The following is a 13,578-nucleotide window of genomic DNA, read 5'->3' as shown; positions in this document are numbered from 1 at the left end:
ATCTTCGTGACGGAGGAAAAGATCTCTGCTTTGCAGTCAAGGGTGCGCAGTTGTCTGCACAGCCGCCAGGTGTCTCTACACTCGGCGATGAGGTTACTGGGCTCCATGGTGTCAGTGTTCGACATGGTGGAATATGCCCAGTTTCACTCCAGACCTCTGCAGCACCTGATCCTGTCAAAGTGGAACGGGCTGCCTCAGTCTCTGAAGTCCCAGACGATTGTGTTCACCCCGGAGGTTCGCCTGTCCCTTGCTTGGTGGTTACAGACGACCCACCTCAGCGAGGGACGTCCGTTCTGGATTCCAAATTGGGTCCTGTTGACTACGGACGCCAGTCTTCGGGGCTGGGGAGCAGTTTCGGGTCCACATCTGTTACAGGGCAGGTGGACTCCGACAGAAGCGGAGCTTCCAATCAATATCTTGGAACTCCGTGCGGTCTTCAATGCTCTCCAGCAGGCACATCGGTTTCTCCAGGGTCACCCGGTACAGGTCCAGTCGGACAACGCTACCACCGTGGCCTACATAAACAGGCAAGGAGGAACCCGAAGCCGGGCGGCTCTCGTAGAGGTGTCTCGGATCCTGGTTTGGGCGGAGCGCAATCTTCCGGCCATATCAGCGTTCTTCATCCCGGGAGTGCTCAATTGGGAGGCGGACTTTCTAAGTCGCCAGGACGTTCATCCGGGGGAATGGTCCCTGCACCATTTTTCAACTACTGGTGGACAGATGGGGTCTTCCAGAGAAGGACCTCATGGCGTCCCGGCACAACAACAAGTTGCCGGTGTACGGGTCTCGCACAAGAGACGAAGGGGCGTCTCTGGTGGATGCTCTGTCCGTCCGGTGGACGTTCCGGTTCGCATATCTGTTCCCTCCGGTCTCCCTTCCACGGGTAATCCGGAAATTCAAACAGGAAGGAGGGACGCTCCTGTTGATAGCTCCCGCGTGGCCCAGACGGCACTGGTTCTCAGACCTTCAGGGTCTGTCCGTGGACAGTCCTCTGCGGTTGCCGCTATGACCGGACCTCTTGTTTCAGGGTCCTTGTCGTCACCCGGACCTGACTCTGCTTTCTTTGATGGCGTGGCTGTTGAGACGGCCATGCTGAGGTCCCGGGGGTTTTCCAGCTCTGTGGTGCGTACCATGTTGCGAGCTCGGAAACCGTCTTCCGCGAGGATATACCATCGCGTGTGGCATACGTTCTTCCAGTGGTGTCGACCGAAAGGTTATGCACCGCGGGAGTTTCGTCTGTCTCGGATTCTCGCCTTCCTGCAAGCGGGACTAGATCATGGGCTTCGCCTTGCTTCTTTGAAGGTACAGCTTTCGGCCCTGTCTGTCTGGTTTCACCGTAGGATTGCTACAATCCCGGATGTGCGCACCTTTATGCAAGGTGTTGTCCGCATTCAGCCGCCCTTTGTTCCACCTGTGGCGCCTTGGGATTTGGCTGTGGTCCTGAGGGCTCTCCAAGGACCGCCATTTGAACCACTGGGCTCAGTGGATCTTAAATGGCTAACAGCTAAGACTGTTTTCCTTCTGGCTATTGCTTCGGCCAGACGTGTTTCTGAGTTAGGGGCTCTTTCTTGTAGACCCCCTTTCTTGGTTTTTCATGGGAACAGGGCAGTGCTCCGCACTCTGCCCGAGTTTCTTCCCAAAGTTGTTTCCCAGTTTCATGTTAACGAGGATATCGTTGTTCCGGCCTTTAACTCACCGGGTCTTTCCGTGGGTGAGGCCTCTTTGGATGTTGTGCGGGCCTTAAGGACTTATGTTGACCGCACTTCTTCGTTTAGGAAGTCGGACGCTTTGTTTGTCCTCTATGGCTTCCGTTAAAAGGGTTGGCCTGCTTCAAAGCAAACTTTGGCAGCCTGGATCCGTATGGCTATTTCTGAAGCTTATCTTCATGAAGGCCTGCCGGTTCCTCCTTCTGTGAAGGCTCATTCCACTAGGTCTGTGGGTCCTTCGTGGGCAGCTCGACGTGGTGCCTCTGCAGTCCAGATCTGCAAGGCTGCTACGTGGTCCTCTGTCCATACCTTCGTGAGGTATTACAGGTTTGACACCTTCGCCTCTCAGGATGCTTCCTTCGGGCGGCGGATTCTCCTTTCAGCACAGGAGCGTCCCCACCCTTAAAGGATACTGCTTTGGGACATCCCCAAGGTATCCTGTGGATACCCTATGGACCCTGAAGTAGAAAATATGAGATATGGTAAGAACTTACCCTTGTTATCTCTATTTCTACGAAGTCCATAGGGTTCCACAGGACTCCCGCCCTGTCGCACCTGTGCTGCAGATGGGCTTTGCTCTGGTCACCGGTTTTCCGTCTCCCTCTGGTGAGAATGTGATTCTTGTATGTGTCCAGATCTTTGTTCTCTCTCTTCCTTCTCCTCCTCCGGCCTATGGCTTGGTAACTAACTGAGGTGCCTTCGCTCGGGGGCGGGGTATAGGAGGGGGACCCAGTGCATCCTGGGAGGCTGAAAGCTTAACTCTTTGGTGCCCTGCGACTGACGTCACACCTATACCCCAAGGTATTCTGTGGAACCCTATGACTTCGTAGAAATAGAGATAACAAGGGTAAGTTCTTACCATATCTCATATTTTTTACATAATAAAAGTTACATTTTAATTGTTATCAAATCTTTTCCATACGTGCGCCAACAAAAAGACAATACTTTCCACCTCCCCTTTTTTGCAACCTTTCAGTGTTACTGTAGGTTAAGTAGCAATGGATTTGGGATCTACAAGATACTGCAGCTAGACTTCCAGCGCACAGCATTACCCTGAAAGTTGGTGTACCGATCATGCTTCTGCGGAACTTGACTCCGCCCAAGATATGCAATGGAACTCGACTTAAAGTCACTGCTCTACAGAGGAACCTAATTGAGCCACATATTCTAACGGGATCTGGTGCAGGTGAGACTGTGTTTATACCACTTATACCCCTTATCCCCAACTATTTTCCTTTTCAATTCAAGCACCTGCAGTTTCCTGTAAGCGTCTGCTTTGCTATGACTATCAACAAGTCGCAGGGACAAATGCTTAGTGTTACAGTCGTAGATCTTTTGGCCAGCCCCAAGCATCTTTTTGTGTTAATTCCTGAAGGAATAATTGCAAATATTGTTGACAAATGTCTACAATATAAAATTTACATCACAATATTAGATGCCACTACTGTCTTTGTAAAATTAGTTCCGCTGAGCAATAACAGACATCCACGCGAGGAAAGCTGCGGGGAAACGCTAAAACTGTATAGATCTATAAGAGACCAATGCTAGCTGCTCTAAAACAGAAACTGTATATGGTAAATCTGTGTATAATAACTCTGTAACATCGCTGTTTCCTGTGTTGTAACATAACTCCGTCACAATGTGCAGGAAGAATTTCCTTTATAATTTATTTTAAAATAAAGGCATTTCCCAAGACCAAAAGGAAATATACTGTTTACAACTTATGGAAGTAAATTTTAATTAAACATCTTTGCCCCATTGTACTTTCTCTTTTTAAAATTAGCATTATACTAACAAAGAAGTAATTTGGATAAATATTTTTGTTGGTTTACTCTGAGCACTAAGAATACTGGTAGTCAGAACAATTATAATAAACTCTACAAATAACATGGAGTATAAATGAGGTTCTTAGCACATGTTTGGCTAAAAATGCATGCCCATCTACCACATCAAGGTGACCCCATCAGATGGGCCCCTAATGCTAACACATTATGTCAATTTATCCAGGACTTACAAATTATAGTGCCCATTCTAATATGTAGACAGCAATGAAGAAATCTGTACTGATTAAAGTCACAAGGGCAGATGGGAGGGGTGCAAGTTCCAGGCAGAAGGAGTCTCTGCCTTCAAGTGTACTTTACATACACAAATACAGGGGGGAAGGGGAGGCTGGACTGCACAATATTAAACACCTAATATTAAACATAACAAAAGGTGCTACAATGCAGAGAGTTGTAGTGCCATGTAGGAAAAATAAAATGCATGTGCACACTCTAAGGACTAAGAATACTGATAGTCAAAATGATTATGATAAACTACAATTAACATGGAATATAAATGAGTTTCATAGCACGTTCTGCCCAAAAATGCGTTGGTAGATGGGCATGCACTTTTGACTAAGCATGCTAATAAACTCATTATACTACATCTATTAGTATTCTTACTGTTTAGACTGTACGTCTGCATTTTCTTTTTCCTGCATGACACTACAAGTCTCAGTATGGAAGCACCCCTTTTCTCCTTCATCCACTAGGGGACACTGGAGGACTTTAAGACAGTGGGGTATAGACGGTGCTGAGTGGAGCCGGCACTTTAAATTTAAATGAAGTGTGACTAGCTCCTCCCCTCTATACCCCCCTATAGGCCAGTATTAGTTTGTGCCCGAGTGGGAGCAGGTCATTAAAAAGATCTCTCCTGCTCTTAGGGCTAGCATAGGTTTTAATAATTCACTTAACCTTTCGTCAACTGAGGATAGACAGGCAGTAACTGCAACTGCCTGTCTGCTACGCGGGACGCTGCCGGAGGGGACCCACTCGCTAGTGCATGCACTTCGCCTGGGGTCCCCGACACCTGAGACCTCAGTCTTCAGGGGGGGGCCACATGCCGCTGCATGCAGCGCGCATTGCGGACCCCCCAGTCAGAGCCAGCCGCCGGCAGAAGCAGGAAGCCTCCAACGTCTCCCTGTGAGTACAGCTGGCTCCCTGATTAGTAGGGCAGCCAGCTTATTGATACATTAGGCACACCAGCGTGTTAGTTATAAGTACAGCTGGCTCCCTGATTAGCAGGGCAGCCAGCTTAGCACTGACAGAGGCGGGCTCACAGGACCTCCCAGAGAGCGTGCCGATGGCAGTAAAGCCAGCGCGTCTCTGTCAGTACAGCTGGCTCCCTGATTAGCAGGGAAGCCAACTTAGCAGGTCAGAGGCGGCTTCTCAGACCCCCCTCAGAGCGCGCCGGAGGCAGGTCAGCCGCCAGCGCGTATCTATGTACAGCTGGCTCCCAGATTAGCAGGGAAGCCAGCTTAGCGGACAGAGGCGGCTTCTCAGAGCGCGCCGGCGGCAGCTCAGCCGCCAGCGCGTCTTTCTGTCTATGTATAGCTGGCTCCCTGATTAGCAGGGAAGCCAGCTTAAGGCTATCAGAGGCGGCCTCACAGACACCAGAGAGCGCGCCGACGGCAGTACAGCCAGCGCGTCTCTCTATGTACAGCTGGCTCCCTGATTAGCAGGGAAGCCAGTTTAAGGCTATTAGAGGCGGCTTTCTGTGCGCTCCGGCTCCCTGACTAGCAGGGTAGCCGGCATTGTCCCTGCTTTAGGTGGCTCAGCATAATACTGCAGAGGCAGTATATATATAAATAAAGAATGCACTGGGAAGCGCCCGTTTACAGAACGGCGCTAGAATGCAGGGGGCGGAGCTTAGCTCCGACTTCCCTCCTGCCTCCCATCAGCCCTAGCGTTTCTCTGCAGACTGCTGGCAGGCAGCGCTGGACAGCCTACAGACCTGTATGTATCACAGCAGGGGTTTAGGCTGATGTAAAGTGAGCATTTTGGAGCATAATAATAATTAAGCCTTTGCCTGGCATTCTGGCTCTGCTAGGAGCGCTGTTGTGGGCAAGTGTGACTGTCTCCAAACTCTCTGTACCCCAGTATATTCTGTTTTTCTTACCCTGTCACTTAACCTCTTTGTGTTTTGTGTGGGGTCTGTATGTAGCATGACTGGCAGGTCTAAGGCTTCGCAAAAGTTATTTACCTGCAAAAAGTGTGGAGTAAAATTTACACAGGGACAGTCATCTACCTCCAGATTGTGTGACGGTTGTTATACGGATCAGAAATCTGCAGAGATGTCAGAACCACCGTCTTGGACGCAGGTTACATCCGTTATGTCCTCTCTCTCGGCTGAACTGGAGGCTTCTCACAGAGAAAGAGAGGCTTATAGGTCAGCTGCTACAGAGGAACCAGCATGGGCGAGATCCCTAGCTGTTTCTATGGAGGGGATTTCCAGAGCCATGACAATGGCGTCCGCTCCGCAGGTCTCTAAAAAGAGATTGTTACCCTCAGTCCTCCATTGGGATGACCCAGAGGAGGAGGATATGCCCGAATTAGAAGAGGGTGAATATGCCCCAGATTCGCCTAAAGAGCCTCTGGAGTCTGATCCTGAACAGGTATCAGAGGGAATAGAAGCCTTGATTGCTGCAATACGACAGGTATTGCACATACAGGAAGAGGACTCAGGTCCTGCAAAACAGTCTTTCTTTCTTAAGAAACAAAGACAAGCTACGGCTTTCCCTGTATCAGAAGAGCTGGATTCTCTTCTAACGACAGCCTGGGAACATCCAGATAAAAAATTTCAGATGTCCCGGCGTTTATTATCTTTTTACCCTTTTCCAGCAGATAATAGAAAGGCTTGTGAAACTCCTCCTACGGTAGATTCATCTGTATCGAGATTGTCAAAAAAGACTACGCTCCCTGTTCCAGGAGTCACGTCTTTAAAGGACATGTCCGATCGGAGACTGGAGAGCACTCTTAAGTCCATTTACACCGCTGCAGGGGTGACTCTTCGTCCAGCGATCGTTAGCTGCTGGACTAACAAGGCTATTGAAATTTGGGCTAAGCAATTGGCGGACGGAATGAAAGATCAACTACCAATGGAGGAACTCATTCCATTAGCAGAACATATAGGTGAAGCGGCAGCTTACCTTGGAGAAGCGTCTAAGGATGTTTGTTCTATTGCCTCCAGAACTTCAGCTCTGGCAATTTCAGCACGGCGGGCGCTGTGGCTCAAAACTTGGCAGGCTGATGCGGAATCCAAAAAGGCTGTGGAAGCACTTCCTTTCACTGGACATGTACTATTCGGGGCAGAACTAGATAAATGGATATCTCAGGCTACTGGAGGTAAATCCACTTTTCTACCATCTGCAGCTCCTCCACCTAGACGATCTCACTCAGGACCTTCATTTCGGTCCTTTCGGGCCCCGGGTCGTTCACGTGGTCATTTCAGAGGATCATCAACGTCCCGTGGTACCAGAGGTCGGAGTAGAACCGCAGCCAGCAGAGGCTCGAGTCTACAGGAAGTTAAGTCCACTTCTAAACCCAGTGCATGACGGGCTTCCCTCTCACCTGGGGGACCCCAGAGTGGTAGCTCGTCTTCGGGACTTCAGCGAGGTCTGGACGGAAACCTGTGCGGACGCTTGGGTCCAAGATCTAATAATTTGGGGCTACAAGCTAGATTTTCAACTGCAACCCCCAAATCGTTTTTTTACCACAGGTTTGCCAGTTTCCAAAGACAGAAGTGTGGTCTTACAGAAAGCAATAGACAGGCTTCTGTCCATGAAAGTGGTAATCCAAGTCCCCAGTCATCAGAAGGGAAAAGGATTTTACTCCAGTCTTTTTGTCGTTCCAAAGCCAGACGGTTCGGTCAGACCCATTCTAAACTTAAAGGATCTCAATCCATACTTACGGATCTTCAGGTTCAAGATGGAGTCTCTTCAGTCGGTAATTGCAGGCTTGGAGGCGGGCGAGTTCATGGTATCTCTAGATATCAAGGACGCCTATCTGCACATTCCCATTTGGCCACCTCACCAGGCTTTCCTGAGATTCGCAGTTCGGGATTCACATCTCCAGTTTCAGGCCTTGCCCTTCGGCTTATCTTCGGCCCCACGGATATTCACAAAGGTTATGGCTGTGATGATGAGTCTCCTTCGGAAACAAGGAATCACTATTATTCCGTACCTGGACGACCTACTCCTGAAGGTGAATTCCAAGGATCAACTGTTACAGGACATCACCGTGACGCACAACCTCCTCATTCGTCATGGATGGATCCTGAATTTTCCCAAATCGCATCTGCAACCGACAGAGATTGCAGTTTTTAGGAATGATCATGGACACAGTGTCTCAACGGGTGTTCCTTCCCCAGGACAAAATAACTTCCATTCAGGAGATGGTGAGGTTGGTCCTTCGACGTCGGCAGGTTTCGGTTCATGCATGTATCCGACTTCTGGGGAAGATGGTGACAGCCTTCGAGGCTGTCCAGTACGGTCGTTTTCACTCCAGACCTTTTCAGCTAGATCTCTTATCACAATGGTCAGGATCCCACCTGTTTCTTCACAAAAGAGTCAGGTTACAACCCAAGACTCGGATTTCCCTACTGTGGTGGCTAAACTCAGTTCACCTTGCGGAGGGAAAGAGATTCGGAGAGTGGGATTGGACGCTTCTTACCACGGATGCAAGTCTAAGAGGCTGGGGGGGCAGTAGTTCTGGAGCATCACTTCCAGGGACGCTGGACAGCACAGGAATCGAGTCTTCCAATCAACATATTGGAGTTAAGAGCAGTTTTCTATGCATTACAGACAGCAGCTCACTTTCTGAGGGGCCGAGCAGTCAGGGTCCAGTCCGACAATGCCACAGCAGAGGCACCAGAAGTCGTGCGGCCATGAAGGAAGTCAGCAGGATTCTGAGCTGGGCGGAAAGCTACGCAAGGTCGATTTCGGCAATCTTCATTCCGGGCGTCGAAAATTGGGAGGCAGATTACCTCAGTCGTCAGGATGTACATCCAGGAGAATGGGCTCTACATCCACAGGTGTTTCAGCAGCTGGTCCAACGGTGGGGTCTTCCGCAGGTCGACCTCATGGCATCCAGGCAGAACCATCAACTGCCCCTTTACTGCTCTCGAACAAGGGATCCACAAGCGGTGGCTGTGGATGCACTGTCAACACCATGGCGGTTCCAATTCATTTATCTGTTTCCTCCATTTCCCCTTCTCCCTCGAATCCTTCAACGCATCAAGAGGGAACAGGCCAAGGTCCTGCTGATAGCTCCGGACTGGCCTCGCAGAGCTTGGTACTCCAACATTCAGCTCCTGTTGGCAGACAATCCGTGGCCCTTACCACTCAGAGAGGATCTGCTCCTTCAGGGTCCTTTACTCTATCCAAACTTAAAACAGCTACGTTTGACGGCCTGGTTGTTGAAAGGGCCATCTTAAGACTTAAAGGGATACCTTCCAAGTTAATTCCTACGATGCTTAGAGCCAGGAAGGAAGTTACTTCCAAGCATTACCATCGTATTTGGAGGGCATATGTAACCTGGTGCGAACGTAGAGTTCTGCCTTCTACGGAGTTCAGTCTTCCCAGATTTCTGCTTTTTCTGCAAGCAGGTCTCTCAGCAGGCCTTCGGTTGGGATCTCTGAAGGTACAAATTTCAGCTCTCGGTTTTCTTCCAAAATAAATTGGCCTTATTACTGGATGTGCAAACTTTTCTGCAGGGTGTGGTTAGATTACAACCACCCTTTGTTCCTCCTACAGCTCCATGGGACTTGGACTTCGTCCTGTCTTTCTTGCAGTCTTCGTTGTTCGAGCCTTTGGAGTCGGTGAAAAGTATCTTTCATGGAAGGTGATACTTCTGCTGGCTCTGGCTTCCGCCAGGAGGGTGTCGGAGCTGGGAGCTTTATCATGTCGTCCACCATATTTGGTATTTCATGAGGATAGAGCTGAGCTATGCACCAGAATGGATTTTCTGCCTAAGGTGGTTTTGGCCTTCCACTTCAATCAACCTATTGTGGTTCCGGTTCTTCCACAGGATTCTCCTTCTTCTAGATCCTTGGATGTGGTTAGAGCTCTTCGCATATATGTAGACAGGACGGCAGCCGTTCGCAAGACAGATACTCTCTTTGTTTTGTATGATGCTACTCGTCCGGGTTGGCCAGCTTCCAAACAGACACTGGCTCGATGGATTCGTCTGACCATACGACAGGCATATTTGGCCTCGTCTAGAGAACCTCCATCTTCCATTACCGCACATTCCATTCGCTCAGTGGGTGCCTCGTGGGCGGCTGCTCGAGGCGTTTCTATGGAATCTCTATGCCTTGCAGCTACTTGGTCAGGACGGCATACTTTTGTTCGGTTTTACAGATTTGACACCTTTGCGACTTCTGCAGCGCAATATGGTCGGTCTGTTTTGCAGGGTTCTCAGCGCTTTCCCACCCGTGATGGGAGCTCTGGGACGTCCCCACTGTCTTGAAGTCCTCCAGTGTCCCCTAGTGGATGAAGGAGAAAACAGGATTTTGGTACTTACCGATAAATCCCTTTCTCCGATTCCACAGGGGACACTGGACGCCCACCCTGCGCTGTTCTTCCTGCCACCTGTTATGCCTGTTGGCGACATGTTTGTTGTCTAGGGTGATGTTATGAATGTTAGAGACATGTTTGTCGTCTCTTGTTTCATTCTATTTTGCTTTGTTTTCACCTTTCAGTTGTTATGTGTACTTTCGCCTCCTCCTCTTCTGTCAATCTTTTTTCTCTGCTCCCCTCGGGCTCGGTTCTAATACTGGCCTATAGGGGGGTATAGAGGGGAGGAGCTAGTCACACTTCATTTAAATTTAAAGTGCCGGCTCCACTCAGCACCGTCTATACCCCACTGTCTTGAAGTCCTCCAGTGTCCCCTGTGGAATCGGAGAAAGGGATTTATCGGTAAGTACCAAAATCCTGTTATTACAGTGTGTATAAAATTAGGGTGTGCAGTCCAGCCCTTCCTATAGTTAAAATATGTCTACCATGTCCTTCAATAATTTGAGGAAAGGCCATTGGGACTTAAGGATAATATTTAATTTCTCTTTGAGTAAACATTCAAGTATGGGCACTTTCTGACATGAGTATGTTGAACTGTGCATTGAAGAAGTGAAAATATGGGTATATTTTTCCCTTGAATTATTATTACTATTACATTTTATTTATAGGGTGCTACAAGTGTTCCGCAGCGCCGTTCAGAGAGCAAAACAATAAGACAATACAGGGTAAAACAGTACAGTACAAATAGCACTACAAATCTCCACACAGCCACTGATGCAATGTGTGCAATTGAAAAGTACGGGGTCAGCTGAAACCTGTAGCTGTCAGCGTGGGCACAAATGTCAGGTCTAGTTTGTCTGAAAAAACAAATACAGATGATTGTGGTCCAGGGGCAGAAAGCTGAAGAAGGATGTGTAGCAGGTGTGCAAGAGAAGTACGTGATGAGAACAGGAGGAAGGAAGACTCTGCCCATAGAGCTTACAATCTAAAGGGAAGGAGGAGAAAAACGGAAGACATAAGGAGTGATCCAGTGTAGGGGGAGTTAAGAGGTAGACTAAGTGGTAACATGGTTAAGTGATGAATGGATATGCTTTTAGGAACAGGTGGGTTTTCAGCGCCCGCTTCAAGCAATGCAGGTTGGGAGATAGTCTGATGGAATGAGGGAGATGTTCCAATGCTGGGGGAAAGCTTGGGAGAAATCTTGAATTCTAAGTGAAATGTGTTAACCAGGGGGAAAGAAAGGCGGCGGTCAATGGCTGACTGGAGAGGGCCGGAGGGAGTGTGTAAGTGGATGAGGTTGGAGATGTAAGGAGCTGTGGAGTTGGAAAGGGCCTTGAATGTGGTAGTTAGGAGTTTGAAAAGGATTCTGTAGGGGAAATGGAGCCAGTAAAGGGCTTTGCAGAGAGGGGAGGTGGATGTGGAGCAGCAGGAGTGGAAGATAAGTCTAGCTGCAGTATTGAGTACAGATTGGTGAGGAGCAGGGAAGTACCGTGAGGAGACGGTTGCAGTAGTCAAGGCGAGAGATGATCAGTAAATGGACAATGGTTTAGGTGGCATCCTGGGAGGGGAAGGGTCTGATTCAAGCTATGTTGCAGAGCTGGAAACGAAAGGATAGGACAAGAGTGAATGTGGGGAGTGATAACTCCCAGGCAGCAGAGTTGGGGAACAGAGGAGATAGTAGTGTCATTGACAATTAAGCCATTGTACTTGTTGCTTCTGTGCAGATGACATTACCTATAGGGGCTTGAACATGTGTTAAATAAGCTCCTTCATACTGTGACGGCATACCAAAATTAAAACTATGCATATGTCCGTATAAAGAGTATTGCATATCTGCTGCATCCAATTCCTTACACCTAGAGATGTGAATTGGGCGAGGGAAAGGGCAGGTTAGTGTAAGTCAAGTACTGTAAGGGCATGTTCATATAATTGCAGTTTATACGTGGACATGAGCGCAGAATGGCTGTCAAGTTGCAGCCGTGTATTCACATTGATTTTCTCTTGGACTTCTTTAGGAAAGACAATTCCAATTTAATGGAGGTATTTATTCTTTAATAAGGTAAATGTGTATCTGACTGCATTAACATATTTGTACACAACAATATAATAATGTATTAAAATGATTAGGTCATGTACAAATAACAAAGCAGCCTCTGCATTGATTAATAGCATATACTAATGCTTGCATATCCCAAGCTTCCATCATGTGCACATACAGGCCCTGATTCAGAGCCGGACGCTCTGAAAGAGCGCTCTCTCTGAATCAGGGCGGGTTTTTTTTTTTTTTTGGAGAGGCCTCCTGACCACCCACAGCTATTGCAAGCGGCCAGGATGATGGTCGCGATGGTCAAGACCATCGTGACCATCGTGCTTGCGACGAGACCCTTGTGGTAGGGTCTCGTGGCTGCAAAAGCCCCAGGGAGCTTCTGGCTCTAATAGAGCCGGAAGCTCTTCCACTGACATCATTGGTGATGCCGTTTGTGGGGCCGCCCACAAACGGCAGGCGTTCGCATGGGAACGCCTCCGTTTGTGAAACCACCCCACGCCACGCCTCCAAAACAGTGCGAACTGTCGATCAAAATCGACAGCCGCCCCCTTTTGGTGCGAGACCTGGAGCGACGGGTCTCGTGCATGCACACATCGGAGCCGGTGGCCTAACATCGACCCTCTCGCGAGGGCATAGCGCCCACAGTACACACACTGTTTCACTGGCATAGTTACTGCTCACTTTGAATTGTTTTGTAGATGTGTCTGACTTGGATGCAAGTACATTTTTTCTTCTATATACACCAAAGGCCCACCACTAAATGAACCCCATAGTTTCACATGCACTTACATAATGTCAGTGCATAAGCCTAGCAGACACCACTATAGTAAGTACAAACAGGCTATGCATAAAATATGTATGTATGTGCGTGTGTATATATATATATACAATTCTCTATGAGGCCAGCAGCAAACACAGCAGCACACGGGACCGTTTTGTGTTCTTGTATTGGGCATTTCTTTATGCAGGCTATCTCCGTATGCCATTGGCTATATCAGGGGTTCCCAACCACGGTCCTCAAGGCACACTAACAGTCCAGGTTTTAAGGATAGCCATACTTGAGCACAGGTGACTTAATTAGTACCTCAGTTATTTTGATTTAACCATCTGCTTAAGCATGAATATCACTAAAACCAGGACTGTTGGTGTGCCTTGAGGACCGAGGTTGGGAATCATTGGGCTATATGTACGGTCTCTCACATGACCGCACAGTCATCAATAGGAGCGTTGCTTGAGTTCTCCTGGCTGTTTGTTTGCTGTTGCTATAGCGCATAATCGCTTCCGGTTAGAGTACGCCACTTCCATCTCTTCACGCTGCGTCTTTTTAGATGTTACAGGTGAGTTTATTCATGTTAATTAGCGTGCAGGTATTTAGCAGATGTGGGGGTTTATGGTGTTTATGCTCATGATGAAGGTGTGTGGATGACACAGAAACGGCTGCTGTCAGGCACTACACACTTTTTGAGGCTTATGGACTTACTGCCTTTTGA

General features: G+C 48.5%; 1 protein-coding gene across 1 annotated transcript; it reads left to right on the top strand.

Annotated features, from left to right (window-relative positions):
• Positions 1 to 2,780: 2,780 nt before the first annotated feature.
• LOC148540541 (lamina-associated polypeptide 2-like) lies at positions 2,781 to 7,080 on the top strand. Its single transcript, XM_088444767.1, has 2 exons — positions 2,781 to 2,892; positions 6,203 to 7,080. The coding sequence occupies exons 1-2, from the start codon at positions 2,781 to 2,783 to the stop codon at positions 7,078 to 7,080; spliced, it is 990 nt and encodes a 329-aa protein (XP_088300893.1).
• The last annotated feature ends 6,498 nt before the right edge of the window (positions 7,081 to 13,578 follow it).

This window comes from Taudactylus pleione, unplaced genomic scaffold (genome assembly GCF_031769625.1).
Source record: "Taudactylus pleione unplaced genomic scaffold, aTauple2 ptg000019l, whole genome shotgun sequence".
Lineage (NCBI taxonomy): Eukaryota > Metazoa > Chordata > Amphibia > Anura > Myobatrachidae > Taudactylus > Taudactylus pleione.
Note: the sequence above shows the minus strand (reverse complement) of the source record. Positions and strands in the feature narration are given on the sequence as shown.

Bases quoted from the DNA above. Each gene is read 5' to 3' on its own strand.
- LOC148540541 (XM_088444767.1), top strand. From the start codon at position 2,781: ATGCTTCTGCGGAACTTGACTCCGCCCAAGATATGCAATGGAACTCGA. The intron at 2,893-6,202 runs GTGAGACTGTGT...ACATACAGGAAG, and splicing joins TCTAACGGGATCTGGTGCAG to AGGACTCAGGTCCTGCAAAA.